The sequence below is a fragment of the Balaenoptera acutorostrata genome, chromosome 10 (assembly GCF_949987535.1).
Source record: "Balaenoptera acutorostrata chromosome 10, mBalAcu1.1, whole genome shotgun sequence".
NCBI lineage: Eukaryota > Metazoa > Chordata > Mammalia > Artiodactyla > Balaenopteridae > Balaenoptera > Balaenoptera acutorostrata.
Genome location: NC_080073.1, coordinates 81,934,487 through 81,947,430, shown reverse-complemented (window position 1 = coordinate 81,947,430; position 12,944 = coordinate 81,934,487). Strand labels below are relative to the sequence as shown.

Here is a 12,944-nt window from a genome sequence, read left to right as displayed (position 1 = left end):
TTCCCAAGTCTGGAATCTTGTCTTAAAAAAATACAAAATAAGGCATGTAATTCATTAAAATGGAATCTCATGCCCCAAAGTTATCTCGGGGCCTATTAAATACATAAATAACTTAAAGCCCTTAGAAAAGCAAACAAGAAGCAAATTGGTACTCAGTCTAAAACTTCCTCCTTGGGGAAAGGGAAAAATGGTTCAGATTCCATCTCTAAACCAGTGTTCCCTCTGGAGTTTCCACAGGATGAACTAAGAACCCTGATGATTTTGGTCAGAAATGGGGCTGGGTCTACTCCCCAGAAAGCCTAACTGATTTGGGGAGTGGGGGTCAGACCGGAAGCTCTTAAGCCATGTGGCGGACAATGGGGGTGACACAGGTGCAGCCCACGGCCACCAGCATCTTCTCCAGCCGGAAGGAGTGGGGGCAGTGCTGAGGCTCCCTTCGCAGGACCAGGATCTCTTGCTGGATGGGGACGGAGTTCATGTGATGGTCCACCTTCCCTTCAGCATTGACACAGCCCGAGTGGCTGCACTTGGCCTCCCAGATCACAGAGGGGTACCTCTCAGGGTCCTCATTGCGGCTACAAGGGAGACAAAAACCAGGAAGAGAGTGAAATCCTCGTAGAGCAGGAAGGAAATCAAACAGGAATAAACAAAGGGAGACAAATTCACAGGGGCGCAAATGATAGGCATTGTGAATTCTCTAAGTGCTGTTAGTCTGAAAAAGAAGTAGTTTGGGGAAAACTTGTGTTTCAAAGCCCATGAAGTGTTATAGAAAAAAAGACAATGATCAGTTTTTCCCAATTTCTTTCCAACATACACAAAAGAAGATAGACTGAAACTACAGAATGGATTTAAATTTGACACAAAGGTTAATTTGTTGAGGGTACATTTGATGGATGAAAAAAGACTAAAGGAATAGTATAGAAACAAGATAACTGTTAATCTGACTTAATGAAGTCTGTCTTTGAAACAGAGAATGCACCCAAATTTTATCTGACAGCACGCCGATGGAACAGAGCCCACGGCTGATATGAAGGGCTGCAAACAAAATCTTAAGCCCCTTTATAACCTTCTCTTCTCTCTCCGCTCCAGCTGAGTGAATAATTTGCTTCGACTTCTGAATTAATTTATTTGAACTATTCTTAGTAAGTAGAAGTAAGAAGACAAGAAGCCCTACAGTCAGGTGAATCTGTAGGCTCCATATAACTGAGGTTTATTTGCCTAAAATCAAATTATCAAAATACATTTTGTACTTAATCCATCTAAATACTAGATGTACTAAGGACACAGCAAATATTGGTCTGTTGGGGATGTTGTCTAAGTCAAAAAAGGGTGGAAATACCCAGCATGATACTTCTTCCACTGGTATTCAAGCTATATTTTCCCAGTGTTAATACAATCAAAAAAGCACAAAAACCCCAGTTAATTAATAGTTATTTTCAACAAATCTTCTCTGGGAGCTCTGGTAAAGAGAATTCAAGCACTAATCTCCTACGATAAATGTCTATTTCTTTTTAAAATAAATAAACAACAGACTTGGGGTGTCATAAATATGAGAATGATGACCACCGTTCATTTGGATGGATTTCTGGGACAATGAGAACTAGTAGAATAGGTGTTATGGGGGGTGGGGTGAGCTGTGCTCTATCAAAGAAATCTGTAGAATGAAAGTTTGAGAATCATTGGTTTACACAATGGCCCTTCCAGTTTTGACGGATGATTCTGAGTGAGTAACACCATTCTCAAGGTGATTTAACTGGCAGTCTGATACATACAGGGTAGAAGAATACAGAGATTTTATCTGGGACTCTTACGTACTGGAGAGTCCAGGGTGAGGTGGAGCGTTTGTAGTAATCGGAGGGTCTTCTGGAATTCGTGCTCCGGTTAAGGATGTTTAGGTTGACCCTCACATACTGTGGGAAGTTCTTGTCCTCAATATGAGGGCAGCCTGGACTTTGTGGGATTATGATTCCTGCCTTCACAAGAGCCACCAGACTCAGCAGCAGCAGCAGTGACTGGAACTGGGTGGGAAAGGAGAGAGAGGTGGGAGACTGGGTTAGTACTACATGGTTTTTGTCAACAAAGTGGGGTGATGATGGAATTGCTGATAGCTGAGAACATGCTATGGACAAGGATAATCCATACTAAGTTTTCAGATCTGTTAAATGAAAAGCTGGTTAGATGAACAAAATAATATTAGGATGGCATTTCTACCAGTCTTGAACATTTTTCTTTTTTGACTTAGAAAAACCACATTATTCATTGGCTGGCAGTAGTTTTAGTGAAGATGGCAAGTCATCAACCTGTCAGTGCATGCATCACTCTCAGGTCATTGGGATGGTAATGACCTTGATTTTCTAGGAAGAATTGTCCTCCTGCACCATCGATCCCTCCCCTTGCATTCTGTGAAACCCTATGTGAAATCAAATGTACACCTTAGAAATAAAGGGCTGTAGAAAATCCATGTGTTATCAGTTAAAAATTCTGTTGGTACCACTGGCAAACATCCAACCCAAAATGGACCCCCCTTATGTTTTTCTTAGGTACATTTCCCAGTTTTTCTAAATTTACATATACTGATTCTGTAATCAAATTGGGTTTCAAAAAAGACGTTTTAACTTAAATATTTTAAAAACATAAAGACCGTTTACTCTAAACCACACCTATACCATCTATACATCTATGTCTAGTTAGAATAAATAGGGTTAGCATACCGAGACTATAGTATAATAATAAGATAATGGAAAGAAAATCACTGCCACAACTTATTAAATCCTCAAGGATAGTGACCCATCTTATTTTGGATTAAAGAAAAATGGGAGAATTATATTAAATCCCTTGTACTCAGAGAAACAGGTTTTCAATAAGCATTCTTTCTTAGAGCACAGCATCATGCGACACTTCTTGTGTGGTTTAGCCCCAGTATAGCTATCTTTCAGTTTTAATCTCACCTTTCAAACTGATGTGTACCAGTTCTTGAAAATGCTATACAATGACAAGTATCTATCAAGTGTTTCATTTCCCATCCTACGTAGACAGTATTCTTGGATTTCCATAGCTAGAATCCAGGATTTCATGCCTGCAGTCCAGAAATATTATCTGGCCCAAATCGACGAGAGCATTGCACATTTGTGTGGGACTCACCATGAATGAAGTTCTCACACGAGCCATGGTAGTTTCTCCCAATTCACTGTAAGTGGATGAGCTTGTGCTTGCTGCGAGATGGACAAAGTGTAGCGCTACCTTCTCTCTTTTTATAGGGCTTTTCTCCTTCTGTGGTCACTTACGTTGGCGTGTAGGAGTGAGTTCGGGGTGACACCATTTTGGTTAAAAGTTCCATCCCCAAATGAGGTCAGAGAAAAACCTCCCCTTCATGATGGGCGATAATCTGCTTCTGGGGGAAAATGGGAAGGACAGAAATTTATGTTTCTAAAGACTATGTCTTCTCTTCATTCTTCAAGGAACTATGACTTGTCAGAAGCTGAGTGGAAACACAGAAATCATTTATTTATGAGCATGCATGAAACTGCCATAAGAGATAACTTCTATTTTAACGGCTCGTGGGGAAATAAAAGTTTGACCTCACATTCAAGTCCTCTTTGGTCATATGCCTTGATTTCCCATTTGATAACTCCTTTCCTCACCCGATTCCCTAGCCAGATGTGGTGGAGACCATTCCAGAAACTACCCATGGTCTCGCCATATAAACAAACAAAAAAATGGATACATAATTTCATGAAGACAAGACATATTATTTCATCGATTTAATGCCTGCTTTGTTGAATGTTACTCTGCTTGAGGAACAAATAACTAGGTTCAAGAGACGTGAGATTTACTATCAAAGACACGTCTAACACTGCATGTTACCAAGCAATTTGTTAACTCACGCAATTCCTCAGGAGGAAGAAGGAGTGAGGAAATGTAACCGGACAAAGAGAGAAATGAAAATGGAGGTAGAGACTGCAGGAAGGTGGGGGTAGAGAAAAGGAGGGCAGGCGAGAGCAGACAATGATAACAAGAAAGGAGGAGAGGAATGGGGGATAAGAAGGAAAAAGAGATAGGACTTCCCTGATGGTCCAGTGGTTAAGACTTTGCCTTCAAGGTAGGGGATGTGGGTTCGATCCTTGGTCGGGGAGCTAAGATCCCACATGCCTCTGGGCAAAAAAAAACAAAACATAAAACAGAAGCAATATTGTAACAAATTCAATAAAAACTTTAAAAATGGTCCACATCAAAAAAAAGAAGGGGCTTCCCTGGTGGCGCAGTGGTTGAGAATCTGCCTGCTAATGCAGGGGACACGGGTTCGAGCCCTGGTCTGGGAAGATCCCACATGCCGCGGAGCAGCTGGGCCCGGAAGATCCCACATGCCGCGGAGCAGCTGGGCCCGTGAGCCACAATTAGCCTGCGCGTCTGGAGCCTGTGCTCCGCAACAAGAGAGACCGCGATAGTGAGAGGCCTGCGCACCGCGATGAAGAGTGGCCCCCACTTGCCACAACTAGAGAAAGCCCTCGCACAGAAACGAAGACCCAACACAGCCATAAATAAATAAATAAATATTTTTTTTAAAAAAATGTTAAAAAAAAAAAAAGAAGGAAAGAAAGAAGGAGATGGTTCCTCCTTCCTTTTCTCTCCACTTTCTAAGTGAGGTGAACTTCGATTTCAGGTCCTTGAGGATGGCTCCTCCTCGAAAACATTGAGGTCTATCACAAGGTTGATAAAATGAGGGGTCAGTGGATGCAGACATGGCTGGCGACATGTCACCCTGTCTCTGCCTGTTCTCGGCAGTGAGGTGTTTTCTTGGGTAGACAGACCCTGACTGATCAGTGAGGAAGGCCATGAGCAACTGAAATCTCAGTGGCAATGGTAGATGGATGACCTTGGTAGGCGAAACAGATACAGATGGAAGAGGAAGTGGGATGCAGTTTCTCCCGATTTCCTTGGTTCTGGTGTTGACCTCACCATATACCTTGGAGACATGGAGTCATCGTGAGCTCCCTTGTCCCTCCTCCACATGTGATCACGTAGCCATCTCAGCAGCAGCTGTGTCTCTCACATCTATTTCCTATTCCCAGACCTACTGCCATTCCTCTAACTCATTGCTCACCCACTTGGACTGTTTTGTTTTTGTTTTTTAGTTGAAGTATAGTTGACTTACAATGTTGTTTTAATTTCTGTTGTACAGCAAAGTGATTGTTATACATATATACACATTCTTTTTTATATTATTTTCCATTATGGTTTATCACAGGATATTGAATATAGTTCCCTGTGCTATACAGTAGGACCTTGTTGTTTATCCATTCTATATATAATGGTTTGCATTTGCTAATCCCAAACTCCCAATTCATCCCTCCCCCACCCCCTCCCCCTTGGCAACTACAACTATGTCTGTGAGTCTGTTTCTTTTCTGTAGATGGGATCATTTGTGTACTTGGACTGTTTTAATAACCACATGTGCTCTTCCCAATTGTTGCCTTCCACCCGCCTTCAACATTCCTGCAATAGTGATCCTCAAAGCATGGCTCTGATTGTGCCTTTTCTTGTATCATTCGCTTGCATTCAGAACAAAATGCAGACCCCTTAGTATTTAAATTATTATTTGACTTAGTATTTGAATTAGTATTTGAAATCTGCAACCTTTACAGCTTTACCTCCCACCACGCTCCATGACCTGGGCTCATGGGGTCCTGATTGTCCTCCTTCCACAGACGGTCCCCAACTTACGATGGTTTGACTTACAATTTTTCAAATTTGCGATGGTGCAAACGTGATATGATTCAGTTGAAGCTGTGCTTCAGATTTTGAATTTTGATCTTTTCCCAGGCTGATGATATGTGGTATGATCTTCTCTCATGAGGCTGCAGTGGCTGTGAGCCATGCAATCATGAGACTGAACAACCGATATATTTACCAACATCTGTACCCAGACACTGATTCTATTTTTCACTTTCAGTACATTATTCAGTAAATGACATGAGATATTCAATACTTGATTATAAAATAAGCTTTGTGTTAGATGATTTTGCCCATCTGTAGGCTAAGATAAATGTTCTGGGTAGGCTAGCCTAAGCCATGATGCTTGGTAGGTTAAGGTGTATTAAATGCATTTACATCATGATGTTTTCAATTTATTGGGTTTGTTGGAATGTAATCCCATCTTAAGTCAAGGAAGATCTGTAATGCCTGCATGCCTTTTGTTAAGTACTGTCTCTGAAATGCCCTTTCCCATCCTCAGTTTATATCAAAATGTGCCTTGTCCTTCCAGATCCAGTTCAAATGTGTCTTCTAAGTCTGGAGGTCCTTCCTGATCATTTAGCTGAAATGAGCAGCTCCCATAACACATAGCTTATACCTACCTCTCTAGTAACTTTTGCTTCATTTTGTACTGTGTTTTATTTGGCTGGAAAAAGTATGTCTAAGACATATGTTTATTTCCAATTTTAGATTTTACTGTTATCCTTCAAGGCCAGTGTGTTATTCATCTTTGTAACTCCCATGGTGCTTCACGTGAGGCTTTATACAGCATAGGTCTTCACAGATTGCTTCTGTGTTGCTGGTTTTTCTCTGGTCCACAGCTGTCCATGCATATTTCTAGCACATTGCATGTCATTTGTTTATGTATCTGATTTTCCTGCTAGACTGTGAAGCTACCTGGAGACAGTTATTATTAGTCTTTGTATCACCTAACCCAGTGTCTAAGAAATAGGAAGTGCTTAATATTTTGACTGAATTACAGTACAAATAATGTTATTTGGATAGGTCAGAATCTTGAATATTCCTTTTGGGACCCAACTGCATGCCAGTGGCCATACTGAGCTGACACCTTGACTCTCCAGCTGATCCTTTTGAAGGTAGTGTGACAAGGTTGTGGCCTGTTTTGGACCATCCTTAAGTAGAAGATTCCTTGCTTGTTGCTGTCTGGTAAGGATGAGGTCAAGGTGAATGTGTTTGCTGGACAAAGGGGAAAAGCTGATTCTAGTTGTCCTGCCTATGCCCACCTCCTGTGCCAGTGAAATACACCCTGTGTGCTGTCCTTTGAAATACCAACCCTTGCTTTGAAATAAGAATGGGAAACAAGGTGGGTTTTCACAAAAGTGTAAAACTGACCATTTTGAGGTGGTGGTTGGAGCTCGGTGTGCCCAGTCTTGAGTAGGACTGGTTTCTCAGATACGCTCTTGAGCTGGAGGAACAGTCAGAAGCACAAAGATGGTGCACAGAGCAAGGAGGGTATTTGTCTACAGAGGCAGCTGGTTCAGGTTTGGACCGCAGTCTGTTCAGATAGAAGGAATGCTGGGCTGGAAATTAGGTGCCCAGAACACTGGAGGAGAGGGCACTTTTATTTTCATTGTGGTTCTGCCATTAACTACGCATGCCCTTAGGTATTTCACATCCTTGAGGCTCAGTTTCCCTCTCAATAAAATGAGTTTTTGCACCAGGTAATCTTTGATTATCTGAATTTTCAGAGAAAGAAAATAGTGAAAGAACAAATAGGGACAGTAAATTAGGGGTGATGATTTTGCTTAGTGATTTCTCCCAGTTTATCAGTCTTGCTTCTTGGAGGGCTTGGGAAACAGATATCCACAAAGTAATGGGGAACTGCAATCTGGGAGTTGGGAGCTGGGTGAGGTGGGGAGACGAGGAGCAGGTGGAGGCTGGGAAGTCTTCCTGGGAGCCAAGCATTCATCAGGTCCTAGTAAAGTGTCTGTGGGCTTCTTGATTTAGGGAAATGAGCTTCAAGGCTCCTTGACCTCATTAAGTCATCAAACAGCATCCCCTTGTACTTACAGTAGAGAACAATGTGGGAGATAGAAGAACATATATCCCTTAAATTAAGACTGTCATTTAAAAATTAAATAAATAGTGCTCGCTTCAGCAACACAAATACTAAAATTGGAATGATACAGAGAAGATTAACATGGCCCCTGCGCAAGGATGACACGCAAATTCGTGAAGCGTTCCATATTTTTTTGAATGATTAAAAAATAAATAAATAAGTAAATAAATTAATTAAAAATAAATGTCTTGCTTAGGTGGTGGGGTTACCATCGAGATACTATTGTCTTTTTAAATTTCTACTCTACAGCCTTTAAAAAAAAAAAAAAAAACAATGGTCTCAGTAGAGGAGGAGGCCCTGTGCCATCGTTAATGACTTATGTACAGCAAGTCCCCTACATACGAACCTTCAAGGTGCGAACTTTCAGAGATGTGAACGTGCATTCCATCAACGTCAGGCATGAGTGAACGTGTAGCTTGCCTTCCATCTCCTATTGCTGATGATCCTTCGGCTCTACCATCTCCCACCTCCTCTCCCTCCTCTAGTCAGTAACTCTTCTTGCCTGTTCACTCAATGCCAGCCCTCATATGCCAGCAGTTGTACTGTACTCTGTACTTTTCAAGGTACTGTACTGTAAGATTAAAAATGTTTTCTTTATTTTTTGTGTTTGTTTTTTAATGTATTATTTGTGTGAAAAGTATTATAAACCTATTACAGTACAGTACTATATAGCTGATTGTGTTAGCTGGGTATGTAGGCTAACTTTGTTGGACTTAAGAACAAATTGGACTTACAAATGTGCTCTCGGAATGGAACTCGTTCGTATGCAGGGGACTTATTGTATATTGTAATTTAAAGATAATGGCTTCTCAAAGAAATGGTTGTCATTTTATCTCATGCTGTGCACATCACAAGGAAAACTCCTTTTCTCTTGATTTTGATTTAATATAGAGAAAGTAATGAGTAGCTGCAGAGAATCCTTTTGGGTTTTTAATCTGGGGGCTAATATTTTGAAAATGGGCCAACTCACAAGAAGCAATGTCAGATACTTAATAGGAAGACATGGTTTTGAGAGGGGAGAACGTTTGCCACAGAGTCATCTGGAGGGCCTTGGGGCATTGATAAAATCAGGATTTAGCTGATATTCAGATTTAGATCTAGTTGTTTAAGATCTAGATCATCTATAATATCTCCAACTTCAAAGTATTAATAGTGTTATATACCAGAGGCTCAGCTCTAAGGTTAAAGCTGTTGTGTTTCAAGAATCAGGACTTACTGTCTATGAAATTACCATGGTTTATTAAATAAGAAATATCATCTTAGTACCAGCCTGGTAGTGTCAGTGTTCCTCTCCAGGGCAACACTGTTAGGTGTTCACTACGGCTGTGTTGCTGAGGGCCGTCCTGAACAATGAATTGTTGGGTGGGAATCCTCCAGGGGTAGGTACAAGCTTCCTCTGGAATCCCTGGTGGAGGAATTTCTCCTCCTTATATGACATGATGAATTGAAGGAATGATTAACAATGAGGACTTCTGAACAAGTCACTGTTAATGGGCTGGTGAGGGCTAAGAGGTGAGAGGCAGAATCCTTTTTCAACATTTGGATTCTGTTTTTTCACCACTGGGCATTCTAACACTTGGTGGGTTGTTCTTCCCTGATGAAGACCCTCTGTGAACAGCTCCTGTGAGTGGCTAATTATCTTTCTTCTGCTATTCATTTTTGATGCTGCAGGAGCCTAGTCCTAGCCCAGACCAGACTATTTTTATCTGATGGAATCAGATCACAAAACTGTTTGTACGTCTTTAAAAAACAAACTTAATCTATGGAGTCAAAAGAATGTTGATGGGCCATGACATTATCCACGTGAGGGATTTGACTGACAGGCATTCTGTTCCTGGTGACTCCCCAGTAGTGCACGACACCTTCATCTTTTCGGTAAGTGAGGCTTGCTCTTACACATCTTTCCCAACCTCAAAGCATTGAGATGATACCTGGAAGCCGTGATGAGACCAAGCCATACAAGAAGGAAGACACATCACATCACGTCATCTTAAAACAACTGCAATCCATCAGTGTTTCCCCAGTCTCTACACGAACATCCACAACCCAACTCATCAGATGAGCATGTCAATTTCTCCTTTGAGTAATAACTCCTACTAACCTCATGGAAACCAAGCCTCTTCCTTAGGTAAGTTTCTCACTAGCCTTTTACTGAAACACTGATTTAAAGTGGGTCAGAAAACTTTCCATTTTTTTTCAAACCAATACATTTAGAATTCTATCCCTATATATTAGCAGGCACATGCAAATTTTTTTTTACGGGTGGCCTTCCCTTTGGTAATGCTGACTTCATCTAATACCCTGAGAATTAAGGTCACTAAATGACTGAAGTTTCAAGTCTGAAAGGATGTCACTGAAAAGTAAGGTCTAAAATTAAACAAGCAAACCAAACCACACACTGAGGTTGGGCTATCAAGTTATCAGCTTTATTTTCTTTTCAGCAATTCTGAAGTTAATATGATTTAGAGACAACCGCAGAATGTATTTAAAGGACAAGATACAACATGTGGACTCAGAACAAATTGCTAATTGGTTTTTCTTTTTAGACAATATAGAAGATGCTCTGGTGAAGTGTCTTCTCCACAGATTGGAAATATAGTAAAATCAATAATAGTGATGCTATGTTCCTTTATTCCAAAATCCTTCGAAGGATTTGAGATGATTTGTAACAAAAATTCAGGTAATAAAGTAGATAAGAAATATGAATCAGGCCCAGCGAATATAGTAGAGTCAAAAGTCAAGATCAGGGAAAAGAAAACCGAAAGTCACAGTCCATAAGGATCAATAGAGTTACTCTAATTGAGGTTTACATTTGTCTCTGAGCTTCCTGTCAGCCAAAGAGAAAAGGTAGATATGCTCAGTTACACAGTTTTCATTATCAGCAAGGAAGAAGCTAGCTAATTCCTTAGAAGAGATGGAGTTAGAAGAATGGATAAAGATGTGATACATATACACAATGGAATATTACTCAGCCAGAAAAAGGAACGAAACTGGGTCATTTGTAGGGACGTGGATGGACCTAGAGGTTGTCATACAGAGTGAAGTAAGTCAGAAAGAGAAAAACAAATATTGTACAATATCGATTATATGAAAAGCGATAATGGTACAGATGAACTTACTTGCAAAGCAGAAATAGAGTCACAGATGTAGAGAACAAACTTATGCTTACCAAGGGGGGAAGGGGAGGTGGGATGAACTGGGAAATTGGGATTGACATATATACACTACTATGTATAAAATGGGTAGCTAATGAGAACCTACTGTATAGCACAGGGAACTCTACTCAGTGCTCCATGGTGACCTAAATGGGAAAGAAATCTAAAAGAGAGTGGATATATGTATACATAAAACTGATTCACTTTGATGCACAGCAGAAGCTAACACAACATTGTGAAGCAACTATACTCCAATAAAAATTAATAAAAAATATTAAAAAATATAATGTACTAAAAAAAAAGAAGAGATGGAGTATTTCCGATCATTACATTTTTTTTAACATCTTTATTGGAGTATAATTGCTTTACAATGGTGTGTTAGTTTCTGCTTTATAACAAAGTGAATCAGTTATACATATACATATGTTCCCATATCTCTTCCCTCTTGCATCTCCCTCCCTCCCACCCTCCCTATCCACCCCTCTAGGTGGTCACAAAGCACCAAGTTGATCTCCCTTTCATTTTGAAATAAAATTTCCATTTGGGGCTCATAAGAGGTTCCTGTTTAGTATATTGGTTAAAGACATGTTGTGGCATCAGACATTCCCATAATCAGATCTCAGCCCCACTTTATTAGCTGTGTGACCTTAGGAAAATTATATCATGCACGTCTCAGTGTCCGTACCTACAAGATGGAGGTAACAATAGAATATGACTCATAGATTATTGAAAGGAGTAAATTAAATAATATATGTGGCAATGCATATTGATGAAATATTAACTTTTGTAGGAATGTCAGGGCAAGAGAATCTGACAGAGTTTGTCAAACTTTTTTGAGAAAGAGAACCATTGGGTCTGAGGGTCAGACACTGGATGTGAAAGTCAGACACTGGATGTGAGGGTCAGACATTGGATGTGAGGGTCAGACATTGGATCTGAAGGTCAGACATTGGAGGTGAGGGTCAGACACTGGATCTGAAGATCCGACATTGGAGGTGAGGGTCAGACATTGGATCTGACTAGTTATCTGCTCATTGAATGTCTACGATGTGAGAAAGTAGGGAGATTTCTTCAGCTTCCACATGGTCTGGGTGAAATAGCCCTTCATTCAACAAATGTTTCTTGAGCACCTGTTCTGAACTGGGCACTGCTGAGCTCTGGGGATAGAGCAGGGTATAAGTTGACAAGGCCCTACTTTCAAGGAACTGACATCCAGGGTAATCCAGGCCCTTTATTCATATTCTGTGCTTTTAAAACTGATTGCTGATAATGAATTGGGCTTATTAGGCACTTAGATAACCTGGAAACCAGTGCCCTGGATAGTAGACACAGGCATCTGATTAGCGGAAAGGAATAGTCCCTGCTACAAATTATTAATTTGTCCTGGTTTATATACTGTTGTACTGATGATAAGGAATTTCAAGGTTTACCATATATTGTATTGAACTTAACTCAGAACTGCCACCCTGTATATGTGTATATACATAATTTATATCTATCTATCATCTATCTGTCTATCTATCTATCATCTACCTATCATCTATCTATCCATCTATCATCTATCTATCTACACAATGCACAAGCACACACACACATACACACACGTCATTTTTCTTCTGACCATGAAAGTGATATATGGTCATTTGTTATACAAAATAATGGGGGCCAGGTGCAGGGAGCAAAAGGAAGAAAGCAAAATTAACCCATAATCCTGGTTCTTAGGAATAAGCTTTTGGAGTATACTGTTCCTGTTATTTTATAAAACTGGCATCATTTGAAGTGTATTGTTCTAGTTTAAAAAATACATTAAAAAAAACCTGTAAGTATTATTATTACCAAATTGGGCCATATTATAATACTGTTTTGTGACCTGTTTTCTCACCTTACATTATATTCTGAACATTTTTGCCCTTTTTAAAGCTTTTGTTTGTTTATGTGTGTTTGAATCCTGCCTAACA

The 12,944-nt window shown here is 40.2% G+C and overlaps 1 protein-coding gene and 1 non-coding gene across 2 annotated transcripts; one reads left to right on the top strand and one right to left on the bottom strand.

The window, feature by feature from the left end:
* Positions 1 to 337: 337 nt before the first annotated feature.
* On the bottom strand, positions 338 to 3,168 carry IL17A (interleukin 17A). The gene is made up of 3 exons (XM_007193867.2): positions 3,142 to 3,168; positions 1,816 to 2,012; positions 338 to 575 (listed from the first exon to the last, which is right to left on the bottom strand). The coding sequence occupies exons 1-3, from the start codon at positions 3,166 to 3,168 to the stop codon at positions 338 to 340; spliced, it is 462 nt and encodes a 153-aa protein (XP_007193929.1).
* A 4,689-nt stretch (positions 3,169 to 7,857) lies between these two features.
* On the top strand, positions 7,858 to 7,964 carry LOC114235508 (U6 spliceosomal RNA). The gene has a single exon (XR_003621666.1). It is a non-coding gene; the product is annotated as a U6 spliceosomal RNA (small nuclear RNA).
* Positions 7,965 to 12,944: the final 4,980 nt, after the last annotated feature.